The sequence below is a fragment of the Heloderma suspectum genome, chromosome 5, assembly GCF_057233095.1.
Source record: "Heloderma suspectum isolate Gila_16-S chromosome 5, 16-S_ref, whole genome shotgun sequence".
NCBI lineage: Eukaryota > Metazoa > Chordata > Lepidosauria > Squamata > Helodermatidae > Heloderma > Heloderma suspectum.
In genome coordinates, this window is record NC_139462.1 from 191,685,334 (window position 1) to 191,701,705 (window position 16,372).

At 41.3% G+C, this 16,372-nt stretch overlaps 1 protein-coding gene across 5 annotated transcripts in view; it reads left to right on the forward strand.

Moving 5' to 3' along the window:
- The window catches only part of SLC25A13 (solute carrier family 25 member 13), a 142,146-nt gene that overhangs the window by 23,590 nt on the left and 102,184 nt on the right, over positions 1–16,372 (forward strand). The window contains exon 1 of one of the 5 annotated variants that reach the window (XM_084858763.1): positions 13,883–13,984. The exons of the other annotated variants lie outside the window; for them this stretch is intronic. Within the exon in view, the coding sequence (XP_084714889.1) occupies positions 13,976–13,984 (9 nt within the window). The 5' untranslated portion in view covers positions 13,883–13,975. Of the gene's footprint in view, positions 1–13,882; positions 13,985–16,372 lie in introns of those variants that run through there. 5 annotated transcript variants of the gene reach the window in all.

The window sequence follows — 16,372 nt, forward strand, 5'->3', positions numbered from 1 at the left end:
ATCTGGAGGGCCACAGGTTCCCCAGCCATGCTATACAGGACATGTTGACTCAACAGGTAGGCAAGGACAGTCTGTCCCACCCTCACCTCTTAAGTGTTGCTCCTCAGGGTGGGAGAAGATGTAGCCTGCAGGTTTCAGGTGCAGATCCAAATGTGATTAGGCTAGTTCCTGTGTTCTATGTCTTGCTATCCCAAACAACAAGTGGTGTGGGTAGCGCAGTGCAAAAGTGTGTCTTTCCTGCAAAGTGATTCCTACGTACCATTGCTGGTGCCTTTTTTCTTGGGCTACTTTCTTGCACTTTGTGTCTTAAGAGTATGATGCTGTCAGAATCGGTTGTGGGGGAGCTGTCATTTGGACAAACCTTGAACTCTATGTTAAAACATGGGGTAAAATCCAACATAAGCCCTACTTAGAGTAGACCCATTCAAATGAATGAGACTTGCATTAATCAGGACTAACGCAAGTCCCATTCATTTGAAAGGGTCTACTCTAAGTAGGACTTGTGTTGGTTTTTTCCCACAGTCCAGAGAGTTCAGTTTGGAGGTGGGTAGGCCTCAGGCTTACAAAATAGATCCTTATTTTAATAGAGCTCCAAATTCCAAATGTGTTCTTAGAGGTGCTAATGGATTTTTTTAATTATTGAACCCAACAGATTACACCATAGTTGGTGCAAGAGAAATACCATTTTTCAAAGCTGGCTTAGTCTATTCCTAGAATTTCAGTTTATAAGATTGTTCCTGACAATGGAGCTCCTTGGTCTGAAATATGTTGGGTTCAATAATAATATTTTTGTCATTGGCACCTTTTCACATTCCATCCTGTTTTGGTGCTTCCTGTATGATTTTTTAAATCATTACTGGTAGTTTGACACCCAAAACTATTTTTAATGGCTACTTCATGCATTTTTTTTCAGGACAATCCAATATGCAAAATATCAGGATCACAGTGAGCATTATCAGGGATATTACTATATATTTTTATTTATATATATATATATATATATATATATATATAAAAATAATAATTTCTTGGCCGACTTTCAGGGCAGAAGCCCTCCCAAGAGGGCTTACAACAATAAAATAGATATTGTCTTGTTCAGTTTCTGATTGTACGACATTAGTTCCTATTCCTTGCAAGTTATTTAGAAACTTTTGAGTATCAGACTGGGAATGCCTAGCTGATAATGCATTCAGGAATTGTCCTTGTTGAGCTGTTATGGCATAATAAGATGTTTGCAAACTTGGCAATAGAGTATTTGCACATTGTTCGGTTTCTGTGAGGCGAATTGCAGGCCAAGCAAAAGGAGGGAGTTGGGTGGGGTGGGGAGTAGAAGTCGGGAACTCTAGGCTTACCTAGAAGCAGACTGGCTCTAGGGAAGATGTATGTATGAGAGCAGTGTTACATTCTGGCTTGAAGAAAACAGCCTGATCTGCTTTGTAGAGCTGGAAAGGGTGCACAGAGGGGCAATCAAAATAACCAAGGGGCACGTCAACTCCCCTATGAGGAAAGGTTACAATGTTTGGGGAGTTTTAGCATAGAAAAAAAGGCAAGTAAATGGAGACATGGTAGCTGTGTATATTGTGTGGAGAAAGTGGATAGGGAGAAAACCAAGGGTCATCCAGTGAAACTGAATGGTCAGAGATTCAGAACAGATAGAAGGAAGTGCTTCTTCGCACAGCGCTTAGTTAAATGATGAAATTTGCTACCACAAGATGTAATGATAGCCATCAACTTGGATGGCTTTAAAAGGGAATTGTAGAAATTCATGGAGGAGAAGGCTGATAATGGCTACTAGTCATGATGGGTATGTATTACCTCCAGTATTGGAGGCAGTATGCCTCTCATACCTGTTGCTGGGGAACATGAGCAGAAAGGTGCTATTGCACTCATGTTCTGCTTGTAGACTTGTTCATTGTATAAGCATATGGTAGGCCACTGTGCCAATAGAATGCTGGACTAGATCCGCCTTTGATCTGATCCGGCACAGCTCTTCTGATGTTCTTAAAGGAGAGACCAAAGTCAGAAAGAGGGCTATGCAAAACTCTCATGTAAAGCCTGAAGATAGGATGCTGTTGGCAGGAAAGTCAGGAGACAGCCATGGTGGGCAACAGTTTGTGTGTAGAACTGAAGAGAAGAGGTGGCATGGAGTTCAAGAAAAATGCAAAAACGGATTAATCCGGGGGCAGAAGGGGTTCACCCAGGGGCAGAAGGGCTGTATGCTTTTGCTAGCAAGGAGGCAAGATAGCACTGGAAGTTTCCAAGCTATGGTTAACGAAGACCAAAGAGTTTTAACTGTTGATTTTTACCGAGCCAGCTAAATGGTTGATAATAGCTTTTTAACTATATATAGTACAAGTTGGACCTGCAACAGAATGTTATGGAGTGGTTGTTCCTGTTCAGAGTCCCAGCCAGCCATACCCTTTTCCATGGTATTCCGTTCCCCTCCCCCTGGTTTTTAGTTTCTTTTGAGCCAATCCTCTTTGGGCTGCACTGAGAACCTTTCTTAGGGTTTTATACTGTTACAAACTTTGGTGATCCACCCAGCCTGCTGATATCTCTCTCTTGTGTGTGGATGGTGCAATTTTGGCTACATGCAGATCACAGGAGGAGTATGCTATTGGTATATAGGATTATACAAATATAAATTTATACCAATATGTTTTAATGGTGAATCATTGAATTCCCCTGCGATTTTAGGCTATTCGCTTTTTAAATATTCTTCGAAGTTTGTGTTTTGAAGCTTTCAGTGCATGAGTTGATTTTAATTGCTATCAACAGAAGTTGTTAAATGTTTTTGTGAAACTTATAATTAACTCTTCCTAACAGCTATTTTTGCTGATCTTTCAATCATCCAGTGCAAGGTTTGCTGCCACCTAATCTGTTCCTTCTAATACAAAAAGAATTCCTGGTTTGCATAATATAACCTGAAGGGTCTCAGTTCACGCTGAAAACTACACACTAATTCTAAGTGCAGTTTCTCCGACAATATTCTCTTTTATCCCTATATCATAATTAAGGGCAGCTATACAGCAGTCACTGAATATTCTAAACACCATTTCAATGCAGGACACTCGTTAAAAAGCCAATTTAAATACTGCTTACTTTCTAAAATAGATAGTAGCAATAAAGTTTCAGTATTCCTGATCTTGAACTCCCAGTTCACATGTACAACAGGGTGGTTACCCTTGGGTAAAATTCATATCCTACTGAGGCCAATGGCAAAATTCCTATTGATTTCCATGGAGCCATATTTCATGTTCTCAGATTGAGGTGATTTTGGACAATCATATCTTGGCTTATTAAGCTGAGACATGCACAAGCCTTTTACTTATGCATGGAGCCCCTTCACTCCTGCCTTCGTGTAAGCTGTGATTAAACTAGGAAACTTCTAATTAAGCATAGTGTGCCTATTTAGTCTGCATGGGAAAGCTATGACTTTCAGCTTTGGAACAATGAGAAGCGAAGAGGTAAGGTACTATGTACAACGAGAAGGCAAGGGAGAAACGGGTTCTCAAAAGTGCCATTTATTAAAGCCCAACATCTTTCAGAAATGTGTTTCCTTCTTAAGGCACAAACAGCAAGGAAACCTCTTTGCTCTAGGTAATTCTTGAGTCCCTGTGGTTTAGTATCCTGGCTTGTTCCAAAGGTAATATCCATAGTTCCCTGGACGAAATGGGACACAATGGTTAATTACAGGCTTCTTGGTTTAATAGTAGCAACTGGGCTTCATGCATGGGCAAAAAGCAAGCTGAGACACAATTGTCTGAATATATGGCCTATGATTGCAAGTGCATAGTTAAGGACAATGGTTTACCTATACTTTTTCTAATGGCATACATATTTTTCCAGTGGCATATTTAAAAAGCAAAGAGGTTTATTATTCCTAAAATAACCCCTAGTCTGATTTAATTTTCCTCTTGCTTACATGCATTAATTTGAACCAAAGTGTTACTATACTGATGTTCATTTTGTTCTTAATTTAAGGAAAGGTTCTTGACTTCAAGACTTTCCCCTTTATCATTTATAGTACACAATAACAGTTTTACTTGGATGTGATGTTGTCTGCTTCCATTATGCAGATGCCTTTTGTTCTTTTCTAAGATCCAAGAAAGAAATGGATTCATGCATACACATGGATTTGTACCCACCCGCACACACACTGAGTTACTAAGGTGTAGTATTTTGAATAGATGTGAACAGACAGATGTGATTAGAGAGACAATCTTTAAAAGTTAACTTCTGTGCTCAATCAAAAAAGAAAACAACACTGAAACAAAATGCATTTACCTGTCAGTTATTTTTACATAATTCCTGTCATACAGTTATTAGTTGGGGCACTTTATGTATAGGATTTTATTTTCTTCAGCCCACTTCTTCCTTCTGCCTATTCATGACTAGAAATCGTTATAACAAATTATTGCAACAAACTTTTGTAAATAACCTCACCTGCATATTTTACTCAGTTTTTATGAAATGAATAAATGAATTGCAATGATGTTGAAATCCTACATTGACGAGTGGGACAAATTCAGTGTCTGTTTTTCAGTAATTGTCTGCCATGCTGTTAGCCATGAATGATAGTAGCTGTTCCTTCTGTCCTTTACCCTTTATCAAGTTACTAAGGTTGCACCATAGTTAAGGAAGTATTTGATTGTTTTTCTTGCCTCTTACTGCAAACTGCTCTAGTTTACATCGCTCTTGAAAAAAATTGGGAAGACCAATGTTAGCCCTCTTCAGCCATTCAAAATGAACATGCAAAGAGGGCAGTGGGCAAGCGTCATCTCCAGCATCCCTGTCCTGGAGGGAAGGAGCTTCAGACCTTCACAGTGAATGCACATAAGTCTGAAGCTCCCACCCCAGGTGTGTGTATGTACTAGTCTACATGACCCTAAACCTCCCCTTTAGCCATTCATTTTCAGTTCCGGAAGGGAAACTGCTGCAATGTGTTTATTATTCAAAAATTATTTCAGCAATCTTACACCCTGATCTTAAACTTTATGAGGATGAAAGTGTGGTTTCAGCTTACGTGGAAAGGATACTTATATATGTTTTACAAGTCTTGGACCATCCAGAAGTGCTGTTATACAATTCCTTAGGGTTTGAGTTAGACCTATCTTGTTAGGAATACTTGAAGTTTGGTTCTTTGTAAGTATTCTGTTTTACTGTTTATTATGGAAACTACTATTAATATGACTTGATCTCTTCTCTGTTAATCTTCCTATTGACTCGCTGTTTTGAAGTAACAATTGTCTTTTTAGAACAGGGGTGAAAACAGAACATGTGGCCCTCCAGATATTGTTGAATTGCAACTCCCATCATCCTTCGCCATTGGCTATGCTAACTAGGGTGGATGGGAGTTGCAGTCCAACAACATCTGGAGGCCCACACATTCCCCATCCCTCTCCTAGAACAGGAGTGGGCAGAAGGTAGGTTTCCAGATGTTTTGGACTTCAATTTTCAGCATTCCTGACCACTGGCCATACTTGGAAGGGCTTATGGGATTGATTTGATTTATTGATTTATTATATTTCAGTACCACCTAATAGCCGTAGCTCTCTGGGCAGTTCACAAAACCTTAAAAAATGTTTAAAACCATGTTAGCCATTTTACATACGTCTTTAAAAAGCATCAGGTGAGAAGCTTGTATAACTGATGTTTATGGATCATGCATATATTTGCAGTTATTTAGTAAATGGCAAAATAATCCATAGGCATTCTAAAAGATGAAACTTCTAAGCCTAAAATGTAGAAAAGGACGACAACACACTTTCAAAAGATAAAACCAGTGGCACTTTTCAGATTAGCCTTAACACTACTTTGTCAGGGTCGTAGATGAGTCTCCCCGACCCCTGCCAATCTGCAACTTTTGTTTTCCAGTGGCTCCTTCATGCAGTCCATCTATTTGCATCACAATCTGCAGAAATATTACATGCCGGAGAAACAAGTACGGGAGTTAAAGTCCATGACATCTGGAGATCTAACTTCTGAGCACCCCTGTTCTAGAATACGTAGTGGTGGAGCCAGTGTGGTATAGTGGTTAGAGTTGACCTGAGACTAGAGAGACCTGGGTTCAAGTTCCCATTTGGCTGTGAAGTTCACAGGGTGATTGCGCCAGTCACTGACTCTCAGTCTAACCTACCTCATAGGGTTATTGTGAGGGTAAAGTGGACAGCAGGAGGAAAACGTACATCACCTTGGGCTCCTTGGAGGAAAAGGCAGAATATAAATGTAACAAATAAACAACAGGAAACTATTATTGTAGTATTGTCTACTCTGTCAGCAGATCTCTGAGGTCTCATTTCAGCTAAGTAAATACAGTGAGTGGGTTTGCACAACATGCTATCCCACACTCAGTGGTTGAGTGTGGGTTGTTGTTGAACCATAGGTTGTTTGTTGAATTTCTTGTTTTTCTTGAATGGGACACCTTGAGAACCCATGGGTTGTTGTTGGGTTTTTCAGGGTGGTTAACAAGACACTTTGCGTGGTTAACAAACCACCCTGCAGAAAATGTCCTGCGCTCAGACAACATGCTAACCCACGGTTCAACAAACAACCCATGGTTCAACAACAACCCATACTCAACCACTGAGCGTGGGTTAGTGTGTTGTGTGAACAGCCCCAGTGAAGTGCAGGTTGTTTGTTGAGATCAGAAACACTTCTTTTGCAAACCCTAGCGATAGCCAAAGCACCAGCACCAATTACTGTGAGAGATGCAAAAACATCACCTTAACGTACGTTTTAAGGACTAGTAGTATGCCACTCACATTTTACGCTAGAGCACCTCCATGCTATGGGGGTAAAATTAAGGCAGAAACGCTAAATGTGGAATGAAAGCATATGATAGATGGCATACTGTCTGCACTGTCTTTAAAACTGCAGGAGAATAAAAAGGCTGTGGCAATTGTTACATTTGTTGGGAAGCTGTCAGAAGAGCTCTCAAATGCCTCTAATAAAAGAGTGGCAGCTCAATGCTGAAAGTGTTAAGTAGAGCTTGTCAGTCCCAGCTTGTCAAGTGACTGCTGGTTGCATCTGACCTCGGTTGAATATAGCTCTGCCAGTTATCTGAAATAGACTTTATAAGCAACACTGACTGGCATACAGAGTGCCCGATTCATAGACTATGTAAAGGACATGTGAAAGCAGCCAAAGTCTATGAAATGGGCACTCTGTATGCCAGTCAGTGTTGTTTGTAGAGACTACTAAACAACAAATACGTGAGAGTCTAAAATCTCCAACATAATCTTTAATGCATTTTGGATATAATAGGCAGATGTGAACACAGTCGTGTTCCAAGATGTTCACTGTTATTTGTCTCTGTGACGCTCCTGCCCTGGGTTCTACCTTCTCCAGTTTCTGCTTGATGAAACTGAGAAGAAAATCCCCTCAGGATGTCTGCCTCCATTGGGTCACTTGTCCTCACTGACACACCAAGCTTCAGCCCCTTTTTCTCTCCAGGTTAAAGAGGCAACCAATATGCCTAATTGGTTCCCTCTACCCAACACAGGCCCCTTCATGGATCACGGCCTTGTTGTGGCGCAGGGGCTTGCGTAACTCAGTGAAGCCATAAGCTATGCTGTGCAGGGCCACCCAAGACAGGTCATGGTGGAGAGTTCTGACAAAATGTGGTCCACTGGAGAAGGAAATGGCAACCCACTCCAGTATTCTTGCCAAGAAAACCCCATGGAATATATCACAAGGCTAAAAGATATGACGCTGGAAGATGAGCCCCTCAGGTCGGAAGGTGTCCAGTAAACTACTGGGGAAGAGCAAAGGGAATTTCCAAGTAGCGCCAGAAAGAGTGAAGTGGCTGGGCCAAAGCCGAAAGGACACTCAGCTGTGGATGTGTCTGGTGGTGAAAAGAAAGTCCGATGCTGTAAAGAACAATATTGTTTAGGAACCTGGAATATAAGATCAGTGAATCAAGGTAAGGTGGAGGTGGTCAAACATGAGATGGCAAGACTGAACATCGACATCTCGGGGATCAGTGAACTGAAATGGACAAGCATGAGCTAATGTAATTCAGGTGACCATGATATCTACTACTGTAGGCAAGAATCCCTTAGAAGAAATGGAATAGCACTCATAGTCAACAAAAGGGTGGGAAAAGCAGTACTGGGGTACAATCTCAAAAACGATAGAATGATCTTAGTACGAATCCAAGGCAAACCATTCAACATCACAGTAATTCAAGTCTATGCCACAACCACTGAGGCCGAAGAAGCTGAGGTTGATTGGTTCTATGAAGACCTACAACACCTTCTAGAACTAACACCAAAAAAAGATGTCCTCTTCATCATAAGGGATTGGAATGCTAAAGTAGGAAGTCAAGAAATCACCGGGATAACAGGCAAGCATGGCCTTGGTGTACAAAATGAAGCAGGACAAAGGCTAATAGAGTTTTGCCAAGAGAACACGCTGATCATAGCAAACACTCTTTTCCAACAGCACAAGAGGCGACTCTACACATGGACATCACCAGATGGTCAATATCGAAATCAGATGGATTATGTGCTTTGCAGCCAAAGATGGAGAAGCTCTATACAGTCAGTCAAAACAAGACCTGGAGCTGACTGTGGCTCAGATCATGAGCTTCTTGTTGCAAAATTTTGGCTTAAATTGAAGAACGTCGGGAAAACCACTAAACCATTCAGGTATGACCTAAATCATATCCCTTATGAATATACAGTGGAGGTGAGGAATAGATTTCAGGGATTAGACCTGATAGACAGAGGTCCTGAGGAACTATGGATGGAGGTCCATAACATTGTTCAGGAGGCAGCAACTCAATCCATCCCAAAGAAAAAGAAATGCAAGAAAGCCAAGTGGCTGTCTGGTGAGGCTTTAAAAGTAGCTGAGGAAAGAAGGGAAGCAAAAAGCAAGGGAGAAAGGGGAAGATATATCCAACTGAATGCAGATTTCCAGAGAATAGCAAGGAAAGACAAGAAGGCCTTCTTAAATGAACAATGCAAAGAAATCAAAGAAAACAATAGAATGGGAAAGACTAGAAATCTCTTCAAGAAAATTGGAGATATCAAGGGAACGTTTTATGTAAAGTCGGGCATGATAAAGGACAAAGAAGGCAGGGATCTAACAGAAGCAGATGAGATTAAGAAGAGGTGGAAAGAATACACAGAAGAACTATACAGGAAAGATCTGAATGTCCCTGATAGCCATGATAGTGCACTCACTGAACTTGAGCCGGACATCCTCGAGAGTGAAGTCAAGTGGGCCTTAGGAAGCATTACTAACAACAAAGCTAGTGGAGATGACAGTATTCCAGCTGATCTATTTAAGATCCTAAAAGATGTTGCTGTTAAAGTGCTGCACTCAATATGCCAACAAATGTGGAACACTCAACAATGGCCACAAGACTGGAAAAGGTCAGTTTACATTCCAATTCCAAAGAAGGGCAATGCTAAAGAGTGTTCAAACTACCGCACTATTGTGCTCATTTCACATGCCAGCAAGGTGATGCTCAAAATCCTACAAGCTAGGCTTCAGCAGTATGCGAACCGAGAACTACCGGAAGTACAAGCTGGGTTTCGAAGAGGCAGAGGAACTAGAGATCAAATCGCCAACATTCGCTGCATCATGGAGAAAGCAAGAGAATTCCAGAAAAACGTCTATTTCTGCTTCATTGACTGCGCTAAAGCCTTTGATTGTGTGGATCACAACAAACTTTGGCAAATTCTGAAAGAGATGGGAGTACCAGACCACCTTACCTGTCTCCTGAGAAACCTGTACAAGGGTCAAGAAGCAACAGTAAGAACCAGACATGGAACAACCGATTGGTTCAAAATTGGGAAAGGAGTACGACAAGGCTGCATATTGTCACCCTGCTTATTTAACTTATATGCAGAGTACATCATGAGAAACGCCAAGTTGGATGAATCACAGGTTGGAATTAAGATTGCCAGGAGAATTATCAACAACCTCCAATATGCAGACGATACCACCCTAATGGCAGAAAGCGAAGAGGATCTAAAGAGCCTCTTGTTGAGGGTGAAAGTGGAGAGTGCAAAAGCTGGTTTGAAACTCAACATTAAAAAAACTAAGATCATGGCATCTGGCCCCATCACTTCCTGGCATATAGAAGGGGAAGAAAGGGAAGCAGTGACAGATTTTATTTTCTTGGGCTCCAAGATCACCACAGACGGTGACTGTAACCATGAAATTAAAAGGCGCTTGCTCCTTGGGAGGAAAGCTATGGCAAACCTAGACAGCATAGTAAGAAGCAGAGACATCACCTTGCCGACAAAGGTTCGCATAATCAAAGCTATGGTTTTCCCAGTAGTAATGTATGGCTGTGAGAGCCGGACTATAAGGAAAGCTGAGCGCCGAAGAATCAATGCTTTTGAACTGTGGTGCTGGAGAAGAGTCTTACGAGTCCCCTGGACTGCAAGGAGGTCCAATCAATCCATCCTAAAGGAAATCAACCCTGAGTGCTCATTGGAAGGACAGATACTGAAGCTGAAGCTCCAATATTTTGGCCACCTAATGCAACGAGAAAACTCCCTGGAAAAGACCCTGATGCTGGGAAAGACTGAAGGCAAAAGGAGAAGGGGACGGCAGAGGATGAGATGGCTAGATAGCATCACCGATGCAATGAATATGGACTTGAGTACGCTCCGGGAGAGAGCGCAGGAGAGGAAGGCCTGGCTTGCTATGGTCCATGGGGTCACGAAGAGTCGGACACGACTGAACGACTGAACAAGAACACCCAACACAGGAGAAGTAACAAGAAAATGTTTTTGTAATGGTAGTGCAATAAGCCAAACAAACACATGAGATTTTGTATTATAAACAAACAAATAACAATTTATTTAATACAAGGTTGTTGTTGTTGTTATACAGTGAACCAGTGCTTGGTCCTAACCTACCTACTCTACTCCTTCTAAATCCTAAAATGTCTGGAAATAACGAAGCCATGGGGGGGGAAATGTCTTTTTAATCCTCTCTGTAAGATTCCCAGCATAGTTATTTCTTTCATTCCTTATTAAAACTATTGATCTAAAGTATATTTTACTAATAGTCATTTATGCTCAGTTTCCCAACATGTGAGTAGAGTCATCATTGTGCATTCTTGACAGCAAATGTGCATTCTTGACAGTTTGGGTTTGTTCTATAGAGTCCTGTGTTTCTCATGCTCTAGTAGACAATAATTACAAATTTACTGAGTTTACTTTAGTTTTTTAAATATAAATATTTATATTTATATATATATAATTTTTATTAATGTTATCAATATTATCATAATGTAATATTAATATTAATTATTAATATTATCAGTGATAATTTTATGAGCAAACTAAGTTATACATAAAAATAACTTTAGGAACAGAAAAGCTGCTGTATGTTCCTAAAGCAGCCCTCTCCAACCTGATGCCCTCCAGATGTTTTGGACTACAGTGCCCAGTATTCCTGACTACTTACCATGCGGCCTGAGGCTGATGGGAACTGAAGACCAAAATATCTGGAGGGTACCAGGTTCAGGAAGGCTGTCTTAAAGCAACAAAGTGACTTTAGATCTGTAAAGATCTTACTAAATAATTGAGTATTGCTTATTTTTCCATTTTTCACAAAATTTCCATTCCCCCCCTCCCCAAACCCAGGAAAAAATGTTTTTTCCCCATGGCCTCAAAATTTCCCGAAATTTTACATCTCTAGCCAGGTGCTTAACAACTAGTTTTTTTATTTATTTTAAATCCCAGACCAGCAGCAAAAACAGCTGACTTATTGGGGGGTCCTGGTGGCCTGTATTTGGCTTTTATAGGTTAGTTTGCCTCCTTGATGCTGTCTAGAGGCTGCTGGCAGATATTTGGATTGTTGTTGCTGTTCCTTTTGTCTTCCAGCAGTATTTTCAACTCTGTCTCCTGATGCAGTGCTGCTTTGTGAGGACAGAAAGCCAGACTAATTCTTTGCTATATGTGAAGCTACAACTTACAAGCATGTTGTTCTTCAAGTACTGTGATTTAAGGGAATGGAAGTAACTTGCATAGATTCTTCGTGCAGTTGTGTTGAAATGTGTAACTTCTTTCCTTATTTGGAGTATGGATGTATGTGTGTAGGGGACCTTGATGGGGTCGCCAAGAAAGATGCATTGGAATCCACAGGCACCATGTTGCTTAGCCCTGCTGTAAAGGGCTATGCATACTGGTGGTGCTACAGAAATAAAATCATCATCTTCATAACCAAAACACAGAGAGGCATTTTAGTGACAGCCCTCCCTTAAACTGTGGTACTCCTTCCCTAGTCTTGCCAAAGGCCCATCTAAGAACATAGGCCCTGGTTTTTCACCGTGGCTGCTATTCTGCCACAGCAAATATCACAGCAAATCTTGTAATAAACTTTTTACCTGGCACGAAGAATCAAAGTCCTTGTTAGGACTGGTTTCCTTTTGTTCCTTAACTATTCACTGCCTACTGGTACTTTCCTTTTTCCTTTCAGTCATTTCAGTAGTTCTTACCTGCTGTCCTCTATTTTAGCGTGTCAGGGTCTGAGCACTTGACTAGATTTGAGGGACTGGAATTTGATTATAGTAGTATACTAAGGAAAATGCCCAGTTAGCTGGTAAGAAGGGCAGGTGATCCTTTTTTATAGGGTGGTTGCTACTATCCGGACTTCAAATTTTCAGCACTATTATTTTTTCTCTGCCGTGTTTGTCTGAGCAGACAATTTGGAATATAGGACACTTGTCTGCATTCTGCTTGTAAACCTGCTGATTGCAGTTTGTGACACGCAGTTCTGGCTGTATCAGTTCATCACTCTGTACCACAATCAAGATTCTTAACTTGGACTCTGACAGTGCTGAAAAAGCACAAGGGCTATCCATCCAGAAGAGGATGCTGGCAACCAGGTGTACTGGGGGCTAAATAGAAGATGGGGAAGCAGGTTGTAGAAAGATGAGCTTTCCGCATCTGTTTGGTCCCCCACTGCCGGAAAACTGTCCATAATGAAATGAGTTTTTTCAAGCAGAGTGAGAATGTCTAATACAGCTGGTTATTGCAACATGGATTTAGAAAACTTACAAGGGGGCTCTGCAACAAAATGTTGCAGTGTGGACTGTTCCAGATTCCAGCCAGTCATGCCCTTTTCCAGGCCAGTTCATTCCTTCTGGGTTTTCCATCCCCCACCCATTCATCCCCAGTTAGCATTCTTTGTCCACTGAGCATTGGGCTGTTCAGGGGATTCCCCCCATATAGAATTGGTAGTATTTCCTCAAATCTTGGGGTTCCCCAAGCCCACTGATACCTCCCCCTTGTGCATGGATGATGCTGTTTTAGCTACATAAAGATTGGCGCTCAGGGAGTGGGTTCGCTATAGTATATACCATTTGCTAATATGCTAAGAAGAACATAGTGCTAGATATTCCAAACTGCTGTATAAAAAAAGCAGTTTAAAGACCAGTCTGCTGTAGAAATGTTGTACTGTTAATACTGAAATATGTTCAGTTGAGCTCACGCTAGGAATGGACTGATCATTCTATTTCCAGTCTGTATCAGTTTTGCATGTGTTCATTAATAAGTCTGTTCCATCACTTTCCTGCATTAATTTGTGATTTTAAAAAATCTGCACAAAATCATATTTAAACAAGTTTTTAAATAGTATTTTTGAACACAAAATATGCATTTATGAACATATTTTCTCTTGAAGTATGAATTTCTTTTATCCAAAAACACACATTTTAGTACATTTTTTGAGCTGACAACTGTATCACAAAATTTGTAGAAGTGCAAAATCCAAAGGATAACTTTTTTCCAATCAACTTGTTAATCCAGGTGGTGCAGATCAGGCCTGTTGGCTTTGAAATGATGACTGAGAAAAATTCTTGAGCATCCCTATCTCAGACCTTTGTTAATGCAACTCAACTTCTATTGGTCTTGGGAATCTGAACTGGAAGCTGTCCCAGCTCCTGCCTTGCCTGACCCAGTCCAATGACCCGGGTACCTGTAGGCTGCTACCTTCTCTTGGACTCATGCCGCAGGTTGGCACCTCAAGGCCTTTTTCCATACCTTGAGCACCTTTCACTTTGTTGGTTCATGGCATCTGTATTGCCAATACAGCATAATTGTTTGCAGTGGAACCTGGTGGGTCCAGTGTCAGTGGGGCAGTGAATCCGCTTCATGTTTCAGTCAGAACTCTAAAGGAGCTATCCAAGGTGCGAAGTTCTGACTGAAATGCGGAGATTCACTGCCCCACTGACATCAGAGCCATCAGCCTCCACTCGCTGTTTGTGATCTTATATGTATGTTATCTTACAGTGAGCATATCCTTGTAGCTGGAACTGCTGCAATTGAGCCATGGATACAACATTTATTTGATTCAACACAACACAGTCATGTCATCTTCCATTGAAAACATTGTAACTTACAGTGTAATCCTATGTACGTTTACTCAGTGATAGATCTCACAGGCATCTGTGGGATTTCCTCCCGTGCAAGTTGTGCTTAACTTGTGCACTGGATCATGGCCAAATTGTTTAATTACTTTTCCTCATGCTGCCTAGTGATGTGTCTTCCCTTGCTCTTCCATTTTGTTCCAGCAGCTTTCAAAATTATATTTGGTATTTTCGTGTGTGTGTGGCGGGGAGCATTTTGTGGTGAAAAGTTAATGTTCAGCAGAACGTTGGACTTCCAATATATTATGTGTCCCTTTTTTAGGTAATAGAGTGGGGGCAGAGAGGCAAGCTCTTCTTGTATTGGGAGTGCAGGTGGGGCAAAGATTTCTTACAGTTATTGCAGAATTTATGTCCAGTATGCCACAGAGAGCACAAAGCCTTGTGAATGGGCTCTTGAGCAAATAACTGTCTTAGCACAAGATTATGACACTTAGGACAGCATGTACACCTGGATAACACACATTTTCAGGCCATCTACCCCACAATTGCTCTTGCCGTTTGGTGAGTCTTAGAAGGGAAAAACTGCCAAACATCATTAACCCCCAAATAGCTAGCATCAAGTAAGTAGACCAAAAGTGTGTGCTTGCGTCCTAATTCATTAATGTCTCCTGCCGTGCAGTGTCTAGTTGTAATGAGAGTCATGGGCTAAAACGAGAGAACATGGTTTGATTTAGGGTGTTTTTCTACAAGAAACATTCCAATCGTTTTGAGTTTCCTGTGCGATCATGTAGCATTGACTTACATTGTATATGCACGCATAAATGTTAACATGTCTCTGCTCTGGAAATGTCACACCCATTTGTTACTAAGATAGAAGAGGCCTTATTCTCAAAAGGACAGCTCAGATGTTATGTATGTTTCTGCTAAAAACAGGTAGGCAACAGAGAAGCTGTATTTTTAATTATGTGTGTTCATGGGAACAGGATAGTATTCCTTTCCCTAGATCATACAAAGTTACTAGTTGTGGTATAGGGCTGTTTCTATAAAATGGCTGTTTCCAGTGTCACATGCCACATACAATTACGATTGCTAAAAAGTGCGCATTGGATACAAAGGATTGTATCTGATGTTAGTCCTACTTAGAATAGACCCATTGAAATGTATGGGACTTACATTGGAGTAACACTGGATACAACCCCAAACCAGTAGTGTTAGAATTACTTCTGAAAGCACCTCTGGGTTCGTATTCTTACCCCCTGTTAAGCCATCCATATATCCTTGTGGTAGGGTTTAGATGTTGCAGTGCTCTTGGCAAAGAATCTGATAACAAACCACTTATAAATCTACAGACAACTACTGACTTAGGGTTTCATTCAGAAAATAAACTTAATAGTTTAGTTTTCCCTAATGTCTTTCTAAGTTTTACATCATTGAAGCCAAGAATCTAATTCTTGCATCTTCCTTTTAAACATTGCTGGCTCCAGGTTTTTGAGACCCCTTAGGAAAGACACCTTCAATGGCCCTCCTCCCTCAGTGAGTCAACCTTCTTGCCACCATTGTCACAAGATGCTATTGCTCCTCATCTGTTTTCTCATCATTGTTACCACTTGCTTGACAGACAGAGAGCCAGTGAACAACAAGAGTGTCAGGGTTGCCTCTGAGCATATAGAGTGTCAGAGCAGTTCAGATTCTGAGGAAGAGCTGCAACACATGGGGGAGGAACTTTCCCAGGCTTCAGAGGCACAGCTGGATGGAGAGGCCCTCCCTTCACATATCCCTGTGAGTGATAGCTATCGGGGGAGGCGAAGGAAAGACAACCTGAACCTGCGCAAGATGCAGGCATAAGTGAGAAATTGCAGGGGCTGAGCTTAGGCGCTCTGCCCACTTGGCTCAGCGTCAACAGCTGCGCCTAGAGGTGTCATGGGAGAGGGGGAGATCTTCCCCTCCCTCCCCTTAATTTAAGAGAGTTTGCTGCCTTTTTCCCAAACGGAGACCCACTTTCGTAGCTCCCCTTTGGACTCCTTGAAGGCTTTT